A 13623-nucleotide genomic window follows, 5' to 3' on the forward strand; every position below is an offset into this window, starting at 1 on the left:
GCATGCAAGTTGGTTGCATCCTGTATGCACTGGTCACTGGGAAAAGTAGAATTATGTTGATTGGATTTTGGATTCAGAAAACACTGAGCACAACCGGAGATCAGTTGGGACCTAGGGCAGTAGGTGCAAGAATAATAATAACAATAGACATTCAACTAGTTAAATTAGCCTACTGACATATAACTTCTGCATGCAGTGTTTAGGTGAAAAGGATCAAGATGAGATCAAAAACACACGGCTTCTTACATACTGCCCAGTTACCATACAACCACTGGTACCATACAATCCAGTTAACACTTTTTAAACAGTAACAACATTTTTTTTCCTTTGAAAAAAGGTTTAAACTCCATGACGTACATATGACTGCTGTGTTTATCCACAGTAGGGTTACTTGATTTCCTCAACCTCTGTAACTATGACTTTTGCTAGACAGCCTGTCTGATATAAGAATGCTGAGAAATTAAAATTATGCATGTAAAATAAAAAAACAAAACATCATAAACACAAATATTGTGCATCCTGTTTAGTTAAATGAGTTTGAGCAACGGACTAAACACATTTGAAAGTAAAGCAATGCAGTTCAAATAAACGTATTGCAGCTTTAACTGTTTGCTTAGTGTTTCCATTAAATAAATAAAAAGGGGGTTCAATACGAAAAAAAAAAAATGCTCAGGTCAGGAAAAGTCTGTAAAATAATATGCACTTACCGGCTCAATTTTTAGTGCACTCCTATAGCTCCCAAACAAAGAAGCCTGGGCTTTAAGAAAAGCTCGTGCCACCCCATCCCCTGTAGTTGTTGAGACCTTTCTAAGCCTACTTTTCAGAGCAGAAACCTGCAAAGCAAGGGGGAGAAATAAATACGATTACATTTCTCAAATAGTGAATATAAAATAAATGGTATTACAAAATTTTTAATCTATAAACAATGTAAAAAATAAACATATTTGTTGCTTACTATTATGTAACCATGCAATAGTGCACTATGCTGAATTTTGTATCGATGTTTTATTAAAAAAGCCATATCTAAAAACAGTCACATATTCTGACTGTACAAAAACAGATTTACCAACAAGCACTACTGTGTGAAGCCCTACCTAAATCATTTAAACCCAAGCATGTAGTTTTACAAGGCTTAGTACGGGGATATAACCACTGATCTTAAGGCCCAAATGGGGCATTTAATGGGACCTTTGGGGCAGATTCACTCTGTGGCACTTGTCAATTTGAAAAAACTGTAACCTATTTTGACAAAAAAAAAATCTTATATCAAAGACAAATAGAGCAGACATGCAGGGATTTCTTTAGCTCAATATGTATGTTTTCATTTCAGATTGATGTACAAAAATAAAGCGTATATAAATAAAAAACTAAATTTAAGATTCATTATCAACTGGGCAAATTTCATGATGAACTGAATATTCCTTAAATACAGCTTTTTTTTCTTTACCTAACAGTGGTAAATTGGGATTAAAGGTAAACAATTAAAATTGTGATCAAGAAGGATTTTTATGGCAAAAAGGACAGGCACTGTCCCTTCCTCAAAAAAAAACATATTGGCCTGCCTGTTTTTTTAGCTTTTTAGGGTGCTCCTAGGAACTGCATGCATGGCAATTATGTCAGCCTGACTTCCCCAGTAATCAGGAACCCAATTTTTTACTTATAAGGTTTGGCTCCTCTTGATATTCTTATTTTTTATTTGGGGTTAGGGAGATTTGGCTGGTATGGAACCACACTGCTCTCTCTTGGTTTGCTTCCTATCTGACAGCTCCTTTCAAGATTCTTTCAATGGTAATCCCCTCTCCCACTCTCCTCCCTGGTGGTGTACCCCAAGGGTCAGTCCTTGGGACCGGTTTTCTTTCCTCTGTACACCTCTCTCAGTAGTCTAATATTCTCCTTTGGCTTACAGTACCATCTGCATGCTGAGGACACTCAAATCTATTTGTCCACCCCTGACCTGTCTTTTTCAGTACTGGAAAAGGTCTCATGCTGCCTGTCAGCCATATCATCATGAATGTCCGACCGATTCCTGAAACTCAACCTGGATAAAACAGAACTCACCATCCTACCCCCTTCAAATTCCAAATCTCCCCCTGACATATTCCTAACTGTTGACAACACTGCTATTAGACCCTCCCCTCATTTCATTATGCCCTCCCATTTACCCCCCATATTAAGAACATTTCCAGGTCCTGTCACTTTCATCTATGCAACATCTCCAAAAACCGCCCATAACTGTCCCCAGAGACCACCAAACTCCTTGTACACGCTCTTATCACCTCTCATCTAGACTACTGTAACATCCTCTTCTCTGGTACTCCACTAACCCGACTCTCTCCTCTACAATCTATTATGAACGCTGCAGCCAGACACATCTATCCTTCCCATCGCTCCTGTGTCACTGTCTGTATTCGACTGTAATTTGCAACCCTTATTTAATGTACAGAGCTGCGTAATATGTTGGCGCTATATAAATCCTGTTTATTACTATTAATATTAATAATAAAAAAGGAATTTCCAAATAACTGAGTTCTGACATCTTTGCAACAATGTTACAATGTTCTCATTTTTTTTGAATACTGTTTCTGCACTGGGTTAAACTCTCCCTATTTATCTTGAAGACTATCTTGACTGGGACAGAAAGGGGGAGAACACACGGCCCTAGGTTGAAACAGATGCCCAAAGCATTTATGACAAGGCAAAATTAATACCTTTGGTCAACAAGTTTTCTTTTTTTGAACAGATCAAACAACTATCGTAGGATGCTTTCAATTTTGTATTTAACTGTCTAAAAGCAAAATTACAGGATAATTCTTACATACACTTTAGTAATGTAAAATATTTTTGCAGCCAACATTCAGAAAATGGGTTGGGGTAGTTCTTGTACAGGTAGCTAACCTGGTAAATAAGTTTAGGGAACTAGGTTTCAAGCTGAAGAACAGGACCTACAAGGCTATATTCTCTGGAATATTGCCTTTGCCATGCACAACACAGGAAAGGCAGAGGGAGCTTAGGCAGTTAAACGCATGGTTTAAGTCCTGCTGTAGAAGGGAATGGTTTGGGTTCATAGAGCACTGGGATGAATTTTCATTGGGGTACAACCTGTATGCCAAAGATGGTTTGAACCTAAATGAAAGGGGGTCTGCTGGGCTAGGGGAAAGATTTGAGGGAATGGTGGAGGGATATTTAAGGACGGGGGGGTGGTGGTTTAGTCAAATAAAGTGGCAGAAAGGTTAGTCAGGGGTCAGACACTAGTGGAGGGTGGACTGGGGATAGTTGGGGGGAGGATTATAGATAATTGTAAGGAGCTTCCTATGTTACAAACAAACATTGGATTGTGCAGTACTGGTACTGAAAAACAAAATGATTTGGCAAACAATGATGGTAGAAGCAGCAATGGTTTAAAGAGCCTGTTCACCAATACTAGAAGACAACAAGAAAAGAAGATGGGAAGTTGGAAGCCTTAATGAGTGAGGAGAATTATGACTTTGTTGGTATTGCTGAATCCTGGCTTTGTTCTTCGCATGAATGGGCTGTCAATATTCCTGGGTATACTCTCTTTCGTAAACGAAAAGGGTGAGTAAATGAAAGGGTGGTGGTGTCTGTCTGTATGTGAGAAGTGATCTAAAAGTTAATTTTGAAACAAGAAATTGCGGATGGAACAACCAATGAGGTTGAGGCATTATGGGTTGAGTTGAATGTGAGGTTAAATACCACACAATTAATTATTGGAGTCTGCTATAGGCACCCACAGTGCTATGGAAGAAAAAGAAAATCAACTACTAGCACAGATAGAAAAAGCAGCAAAAAAAATAAAAAGTGTTTTAATCATGGGAGATTTCAACTACCCTGACATTGACTGGAGTAATGGCACTACAGGAACAGCAAAAGGGAGGAAATTTGTGAATTTAATACAAGATAATTTTATGGTACAGTTTATAGAAGCCCCAACTAGACATGATACTCTGCTGGACCTAGTTCTTTCTAACAATGCAGAGCTTATAACAAATGTGCAAATAAAAGAGAATCTGGCTAGCAGTGACTATAATATGATTTTATTTATTGTAAGCTGTAAACAGGAAGCAAAAACAGGAAAGATAAAAACATTTAATTTTAAGAGAGCAAATTTTCCATTATTCCATAAGGGCAGCTCTCTGTGACTTAGACTGGGAGACAATATTGTCCTCAAAGAACACAGAACAGAAATGGGAATGTTTCAAGTCTGTTCTACAAAAGCAAACTAAAAAATATATTCCAATGGGTAAAAATTTTAAGAGTCTAAAATTAAAACCTACTGGCTCACAGCTGGTTAAAAAAGCCATAGGGAACAAGAAAAGGGCATTCCAAAAATATAAAAATGAAGGATCACCTTCATCATTTGATACCTATAAAGACTATAACAAAAGATGTAAAAAGGAGATATAATGTGCACAATTTCAAAATGAAAGATAGATTGCAAAGGAAAGTAGGGCAACCCCCCAACATTTTTTCAAATATATTAATAGCAAAAAGATCAGATCAGAGCATGTAGGTCCCTTCAAGGATGTCGCTGGGATGGTATCTGGGGATAAAGACAAGGCAGATTTACTAAACACTTTTTTTTTTAGCTCTGTGTACACAAAGGAAAATGGCAGAGCTCAAGTCCAAATTCATAATAGCAATGCCACTGCCTTAAATAAGTCACAATGGCTCAGAATTGATATGATTGAGAAACTGGGAAAAATTAAGGTTGACAAAGCACCAGGACCTGATGGATTACATCCACGTGTCCTCAAAGAGCTGAGCTCAGTTATTTCAAAGCCATAGAGACTATTTAGTCACTGGCAAGGTACAGATGGATTGGCGTAAGGCCAATGTGGTTCCTATCTTCAAAAAGGGAGCAGAATCATTACCAGGTAACTACAGACCTGTTAGTTTAACGTCCATAGTTGGTAAGGTCTTAGAGAGTTTGATAAAGAACCACATAGAGGAGTTTCTGCTAGAAAATAAAATATAAGTGAAAGTCAGCATGGCTTCAAGAAAGACAGAAGTTGTCAAAGAAATTTACTCTCTTTTTATGAGGAAGCAAGTAAACAGGTAGACAGTGGAATAGCAGTTGCTATAGTGAATTTGGACTACGCTAAAGCATTTGACACTGTACCCCACAGACGGTTAATATGCAAATTAGGGTTGACAGGTTTAGAGAAGTCAATCTGTAAATGGATACAAAACTGGCCTAATGATCGCATACAGAGAGAGCTACAAGCATTCTTTCAAGATGCTCAGTTATTTCAGTCATCTGACGAAGAGAGTCAGTTCACAGGCTTTCACCCCACTTACTTTTCACCCGAAAACTCTGAGCCAGACGAGCCAATTCAAACTGGCTCCAAAAGGCTTCTTTTCGGCACATACAGAGATACTGTCTCTTCGGAGGAGGAGGAGGAGGTTGCAGAGTGCCCTTCAAAGGGAGAGAGGGAGGAAGAGGGTAAAAGCTGCCAACACTCTGCGGTCTTCACATACCAATGAGGCAAGTCATAGTCGTCCATCGTCAGAAGCTGTCACCACAGCTATGCATCAATAACCGCGGACCGCCACAACGAGCACCAGCTCCAGGAGCACCTTTCGGCCCAGTTAGATGTTCGCCCATGTGGGCATTTTTTAATGTCCATAGTGATGACAACATTATGGTAATCTGCAAACTGTGTGCTCAACACTTGAAACGAGGCAAAAACCCAAACAAACTTGGAACAAGTTGCATGAGCACACATTTAAAAAGCCACCACCCGGTAACCTGGCAGGAACACCTGGTCAAAGCACAGAGCTCTGTGCAACCACCTCCACCCAAGAAGCGAGCTTAAACTGCTAGACCTTCCTCTGCTGCCCTTCCTCCTTCTGCCACCAAAGTTACCCGTGCTGCCGCCAGAAATTTGAGTGGGGCATGTAGCCAAGCATTACCTTTTTCAGGCTCCACCAACGGTGAGCAGGAGCTCCAACGCAGACTGGCTGCGGTTTGTCGCATTGCTAGAAGACCAGGCATCATTGCCAACCCCACACCTTCTACCCCATAGTCCAATATTTCTGTGGTTAGCATTAGCAGCATCCAACCTTCCACCTGTCAGATGCTGGTGCGCAAGAGAAATAATGGCCCAAAAGACCCCAAAACAAAACTAATCAATGCGGCAATTGCACAGCTAATTGCGTTAGAGCTCCTCCCTTACCAGGTGGTGGACTTCAGTGCGTTCCATTATGCATTCCTCTGCGAGAACCCACAATACATTATGCCTAAGCGTCCATGGCCCTGCAGCACTCCATTTCTGGCAAGGTGCGCCCGACAACTGATCGTTGGTCAAGCAAACAAAGCCTTGTGGGAGCAGGAGGACATATGGCTAACTCCCAACAGACTCCAGTCAGGAAAGGTTGTGTGTGACAACGGGGCCAATCTGCTGGCAGCCCTCCGTTGTGGGAAACTAACACACGTACCTTGCCTGACTCACTTCATGAACCTGATAGTACAGTGCTTCCTTAGGAATTACCCAGGCCTCCAGCCGCTCTTCCTGAAGGCCAGAAAGTTGTCAGCGCATTTCCGCTGGTCGTACACAGCCAGTGCCAGATTGGTGGATTTACAGCGAAATGTCAGCCTGCCAGTGCACCGGTTAATTACATGCACATTACATTAAATTACATGCTGCAGTGGCTGGCTGAACAACAGAAAGCGGTGGTGGATTACGTGCCAGTCTGTTCATTTCAGATGTATACCTACACTACCTTTTTTCAGGCCTGCGGAGTGGCTGCAAATTTAGGACTTGTGCACTGTATTGTCACCTTTTGTGTTGCAACCAGGATGATCAGCAGGGTCAGTGACACCATCCCTATCATGAGGAGGAGGTGGAAGAGGATGAGGAGGACATTTCAGGCATGGGAGAAGGGGAGGAAGGGGCAGAGGAGGATATTGATGGCAAGACCAGGCGGAGGAGGAGGAGTAGGACCACCCTGTGCTGCTGTTTGAGCCACAGGAGTGTGGGTCCAGAATTACCTCATCTGTGGGGTTTGAACCACATGACAGCCTTCATGCAGGAGTGCATAGCCAAAGATCCGCGGATACAACACATAAAAACAAAGACTGACGACTATTGGATTGCTACATTACTGAATCCACGTTACAAGCCTGAGATACAACAACTCATCTTGCCCCAATACAGGTGACCTAAAATGCAGCACTACCAAGAAGTGCTTGTAAGGTACTTGTGCTCAGCCTTTCCGGCTGCCAGCAGCAGCAGCAGGGATCCCTATGGCAGTTCCACCAGCCATGGGAGCCAAACAACTACCTTAAGTGGCGTGGGTGGCAGTAGCGGTAGAGGTCTAAACCAAACCATGCAGGCTTTTTTTTCAGCGGAAGCAAGCTGCCAGTCGTGCAGCAATTGCCAATGACACTCAGCAGGACTACTCAGTCATGGTGCAGGAATACCTGAGCTCCACATGGGACATCTGCAACCTGCAAAGCCAGGACCCACTGGGCTACTGGGTATCCAAGCTTGAGCAGTGACCGGAGCTGGCAGAACATGCCATTCAGATCCTTGCCTGCCCAGCCGCAAGTGTGTTATCTGAAAGAGCGTTCAGTGCAGCCGGGGGCGCAGTGAGTGACAAGAGAAATACATACATTTTTCTGTCCTTTTGGATAATTAGTAAGTGGTATCAGAATTAAATATCTGTATTGTTTTTTTACAGAAATACAGAAATGTTTCTGTTTTTTTTTTGCAAGAGAGATTGCAAGAGGTATCATAATTAAATATCTATAGTTTTTTGTAGAAAAACACATTTTTATGGATTTTTTGATAGATAGCAAGTGGGATAAGAATAAAATCATAAATCATAATTAAAATATCTGAATTTTTTTTACAGAAATACAGAAATTTTTCTGGATTTCTTGATAGATAGCATGTGGTATCAGAATGAAATATCTGTATTTTTAAGAGAAATACAGACATATTTCTGGCTTTTTTGATAGATAGCAAGTAGGATCAGAATGAAATATCTGTATTTTTTTTATAAATAAATACAGTCATTTTTCTGTTTTTTTTTTTTTTTTTGGTTGATTGCAAGAGGTATCATAATTAAATATCTGTATTTTATGGAGAGAAATACAGAATTTTTTTTGGCTATTTTGATAGATAGCAAGTGGGATTAGAATGAAATATCTGTATTTTTTTACAGAAATACAAAAAATGTTATGGGTTTTTGGATACTAAGTGCTATCAGAATGAAATATCTGTATTTTTTATGGATAAATATAGACATTTTTCTGGCTTTTGTGATAGCTTGCAGAACGTATCATAATTTAGGATACCTCTTGCAATCTATCACAAAAAACAAACATTTCTGTATTTATAGATAAAAAATACAGATATTTTATTATGATAGCACTTGGTGTCTCTCCTAAAACCCAAAAATTTTGGTATTTCTCTCCAAATAATACAGATATTTCATTCTGATCCCACTTTTCTATATATCTCCAAAGCCATAAAAACTTAATTCTGATAGCACTTGGTATCAATCCAAAAGACCATAAAATTTCTTTATTTCTCTCCATAAAATACAGATATTTAGTTCTGATCCCACTTTGCTATATCACCACAAAGCCATAAAAAGTTATGTATTTCTCTCCAAACACTACAGATATTTATTTCTGATAGCACTTGGTATCTATTCAAAAGGCTATAAAATATTATACATTCTCTCCAAAAAATACAGATATTTTTTTCTGATAGCTCTTGGTATGTATTCTAAAACCCCCAAAAATGTATGTATTTATCTGAAATAAATACAGATATTTAACTGTGATAGCACTTGCTAGATATCCACAAATGATAAATAATGTATTTATTTCCTCACTGATTCAACCAAGCCTGTTCCCTTTTATGTAGTTCACTAGATAGTAGGTATGGAAAGTGTGAATTTCCTTCATCCATTAATGTCTCAAATAGCTACAGCTTCTACATTGTCCATAGAGGTGATCGCCTCAACCTCCAATGCGGTCCCTCGCTCCGTCACAGAGCCCACCGCCTCCTCCTCCTGCTATTACTGCTGCTGCCTTCCCAGTACCCAACTCTAGATGCAAGATACTAATGCCATCCACGCTCTGTCTCAGAGGCCACCGCCTCCTCCTCCTGCTGTAACTGATGCTGCCGCCTGCTCAGTACCCAACTCTGGATGCCAGATACTAATACCGTCCACACTCCGTCTCAGAGCTCACTGCCTCCTCCTGCTGTAACTGATGCTGCCGCCTGCCCAGTACCCGACTCCAGATGCCAGATACTAATGCCGTCCACACTTGGTTCCAGAGCCCACCTCCTCCTCCTCCTGCTGTAACTAATGCTGCCGCCTGACCAGTACCCAACTGTAGATGCAAGATACTAATGATGTCCATGCTCCGTCTCAGAGTCCACCACCTTTTCCTGTAACTGATGCTGCCGCCTGCCCAGTACCCGACTCTAGATACAAGATAATAATGCCGTCCACGCTCCGTTTCAGAGCCCACCGCCTCCTCCTGCTGTAAATGATGCTGCCATCTGCCCAGTACCTGACTCTAGATGCCAGATACTAATACCGTCCACACTCCGTCTCAATGTCCACCACCTCCTCCTCCTGCTGCATTAACTAATGCTGCCGCCTCCCCAGTACTCAACTCTAGATGCCAGATACTAATGCCGTCCACACTCCGTCTCAGAGCCCACCGCCTCCTCCTCCTGCAGTAACTGATGCTGCCTCCTGACCAGTACCCAATTCTAGATGCAATATACTAATGCCGTCCACGCTCCATCTCAGAGCCCACCGCCTCCTTCTCCTGCTGTAATTGATGCTGCCGCCTGCTCAGTACCCAAATCTAGATGTAAGATACAAATGCGGGCCACACTTCGGCCTCCTACTCCTGCTCTTACTGCTTCTGCTTGCCCAGTACCCAGCTACGGATGCTGCCACTTACAAATGCTGTCGACACTCTGTCTCAGGGCCTAACGCCTCCTCCTCATGTTGTTTTTGCTGCTGCCTGCACAGTATGCAGTACCCAGCTGTAGATGCCAGTTAACAATGCTGTCCATGCCGCATTTTACAAAAGTGACAGCTAGCAGATAGGAAAAGGCAGTCCTCTACACAGCAATGTCCCTTTAGTAGCTACTGCTTCTACACTGTCTATAAAGGTGATGGCCTCAATCTTTAATGCTGTCCTTGATCCGTCTCAGAGCTTACCTCCTCCTCCTCCTCATGCTGGTACTGCTGCTGCCTGCCCAGTACCCAGCTCTAAATGCCGGTTACAAATGCTGTCCACATCTCATCTCAGAGCCCACCGCCTCCTCCTCCTGCTGTTAATGCTTTTGCCTACCCAGTGCCCAGGTATAGATGCTGCCACTTACAAATGCTGTCCACACTCTGTCTCAGGGCCTAACGCCTTCTCCTCCTGCTGTTACTGCTGCCGCCTGCCCAGTACCCAGCTGTAGATGCCAGTTAACAATACTGTTCATGCTGCATTTTACAATGTTACAGCTGGCAGATAGGAAAAGGCAGTCCTCTACACAGTGTCTCCAGTAGCTACAGCTTCTACACTGTTCATATAGGTGATGGCCTCAACCACTAATGCTGTCCTTGCTCCGTCTCAGTCTGTCCCTACCTACTATTTAGCGAAACCACATGAAAGGAAAAGGGCTTGGCAGAATCAGCGGGGAAAGAAGACCCTGTTGAGCTTAGTTTAGTCTAGACTAGAGTCTAGTCTGGCATCTAGAGCCAGGTACTGGGCAGTTGGCAGGCGGCAGTAGTAAAAGCAGGAGGAGTAACACAGCCATCCACACTCCGTCTCAGGGCCCACCGCCACTGTAGGGACAGTGGGAATCTCATTCATCCATTCATGTCTCCAATAGCTACACCTTCTACACTATCAATAAAGGATGATCTCCGGGCCCACTGCCTCCTCCTGCTGCTGCTGTCTGCCCAGTACCCAGCTCTAGATGGCAGTTAACAATGCTGTCCACACTCTGTCTCAGGGCCTGCCGCCTCTCCTCATGCTATTACTGCTGCCGCCTGCCAACTGCCCAGTACCCAGCTCTAGATGTCAGACTAGAATCAAGCTCAACAGGGTCTTCTTTCCCCAATGATTCTGCTAAGCCTGTTCCCTTTCATGTGGTTTCGCTACATAGTAAGTAGGGACAGATTGGAATCTTGTTCATCCATTCATGTCTCCAATAGCTACAGCTTCTACATTGTCCATATAGGTGACGGCCCTTGCTCTGTCTGAGGGCCCACCGCCTCCTCCCCATGCTGTTACTGCTGCCTGCCCAGTACCCAGCTCTTGATGCCAGTTACCAATGCTGTCCACGATCCGACTCAGGGCCCAGGGCCCACCTCCTCCTCCCCCTGCTGTTGCTGCTGCCACCTGTTAGTACTCTATTCCTAAAAATGGTATTACAGACATCTAGGTGGCATTGATGATGCACAACACCCAGTTTTAGATGCCAGTTACGAATGCGGTCCCCGCTCCGTCTTAGTGCCCACTGCCTCCTCCTCCTGCCATCTGTCACTTGTATCTTATAAAAGAGCTGTGTAGCTTGCTAATTTTGTGACTGAAAGACCCCCCCCCCCCCCCGGGACCTCTGTCTGTACTCTGAAGCCTGTGTATGGCTTGTAATGGAGCGGTGAAACCTGGTGGCTAAATTTTGGACTGGAGGAACCCCCTCGTGGCCCTGTCTGGCTTTACTCAGAGGCCAGTATAAAATCCGGCATGTTCCCTTGACCACCCCATAAAATGGCCTGGCCAGCAACATAAAAAATCCTTCCTTATTTTTTTTTGTACAGTGTTGTGCAGAGCTGGGGAATCTTGACATGTCTTTTTTAATGCATTTATAGGCTGTAGAAGCTCTACACAGTCCTGAAAAACAACCAAAATTTTCCCCCTACTGACTTTAATGGAGATCAAATTCGACGTTTGTTTACCCAAAAAATTTTGCACTTTTCGACTGAATAGCAGTCGAGTCGAATAGTGAGCTTTTCGACCAACACTAGTTGGGACCTTTACTGTTTCACATCTTCATAAATGATATAGAGTTTGGGATTAAAAGTACCATTTCTCTGTTTGCAGATGACACCAAACTATGTAATGGAATTAAGTCCATACAGGATGTTTATAATCTACAAGCAGACCTGGATGTACTGTTTGATTGGCCAGTCAAGTGGCAAATGACATTTAATATAAATGTAAAATTATGCACATGGGAGCTAACATGCATGCTTTATACTGTCTAGGGGGAATACATTTGGGGGAGTCAGAAATGGAAAAGGATCTGGGGATTCTGGTAGATCAAAGACTTAATAACAGCATGCAATGCCAAGCTGCAATATCTAAAGCAAGTAAAGTACTTTCTTGTATCAAAAGAGGAATAGATTGCAGAGATGGGGACATTATCCTGCCCCTGTACAAAGCATTGGTCAGACCAAAACTGGAATATGCAGTCCAGTTTTGGGGACCAGTTCACAAAAAAGATATTGTTGAATTGGAGAGAGTGCAGAGAAGGGCACCTTATTTAAAAAAGGAATGGAGGAGCTCGGCTATAAGGAGAGATTAGCTGAACTGAATCTATTCTCCCTTGAAAAGAGACCTTTAAGGGGGGATATGATCACCCTGTAAAAATATATAAATGGTCCATATAGAGAACTCTCTTCCCCATTATTCACTTTGAGATCATTACAAAGAACAAGAGGGCACTCTTTGCATCTGGAGGAAAAGAAGTTTAAGCTCCGGATAAGGAAGGGATTCTTCACTGTAAGGTCTGTGAAACTGTGGAATCAGCTCCCTCAGGAAGTAGTTTCAGCAACTAATATAGATTGCTATAAGATAAAGCTGAAGGTTTTTCTAGAAGCACAAAATATACCTGGGTATTAAGGCTTTAAAGTAAAAATAACAGTGACAGTTGATCCAGAGAACATACGATTGCCTCATGAAATCAGGAAGGAATGTTTTTCCCGTTGAAGCAAATTATACCAGGGTTTTCGCTGTGCTCATTTATCTAAAATCATTTTTGTTTAAAATAGAAATGTCATTTTAGCAGAGGAAGTCAGAAACCCTAACTGCAAGGCTTATTTTAAGTCCCACGTAAATATCACTGAAGGTTATTTTAATTAAGCCAGAATACGCACGCAAAACTTTGAGGAAACTAAACCCAAAACTGCAAAAAAAATACACTTTAAATCTTGCAGGGCAGTCCGATCACTCCAGGGGTGTCCTGCATCTGGTTCGCATCGTCCCAGCATTCATCCCGGAACTGGCGCTCCGTACGCCACCATCCTCTCTTCTTCCTGTTCTTCATCCTACGTCACCCGACCCAAGCGCGGGATCAGGTGAGGTAGGATGAAAAAATTTTTTTGCAGATCTCACTGCGCATGCGTGAAATCAGCAAATTTTTTTTTTTTGCACAAAAAGGCTCCTTTTGTGCATGCCTGAGATGCTCAGGCATGCGCAGAAGGAGCGCCGAAGAGCCTCCCAAAATATGTGATGTAGGTATCCCGGGAGGCTTTGCGTCCCCATTCATTTTCGACCGCCTAGGCAATCGAGAATTAAGGGGCGGTGCTGCACCCTTTTTTTTAAAAAAAAAAAAGGCGTGTTGTAAA

The 13623-nt window shown here is 42.5% G+C and overlaps 1 protein-coding gene across 14 annotated transcripts in view; it reads right to left on the reverse strand.

The window, feature by feature from the left end:
* The window catches only part of DENND1A (DENN domain containing 1A), a 651854-nt gene that overhangs the window by 226537 nt on the left and 411694 nt on the right, over positions 1-13623 (reverse strand). For all 14 annotated transcript variants that reach the window (XM_072430328.1, XM_072430340.1, XM_072430333.1 and 11 more), the window contains one exon: positions 708-833. In XM_072430328.1, coding sequence (XP_072286429.1) covers positions 708-833 — 126 coding nt within the window. The remainder of the gene's footprint in view (positions 1-707; positions 834-13623) is intronic.

Source organism: Pyxicephalus adspersus, chromosome Z, assembly GCF_032062135.1.
Source record: "Pyxicephalus adspersus chromosome Z, UCB_Pads_2.0, whole genome shotgun sequence".
Lineage (NCBI taxonomy): Eukaryota > Metazoa > Chordata > Amphibia > Anura > Pyxicephalidae > Pyxicephalus > Pyxicephalus adspersus.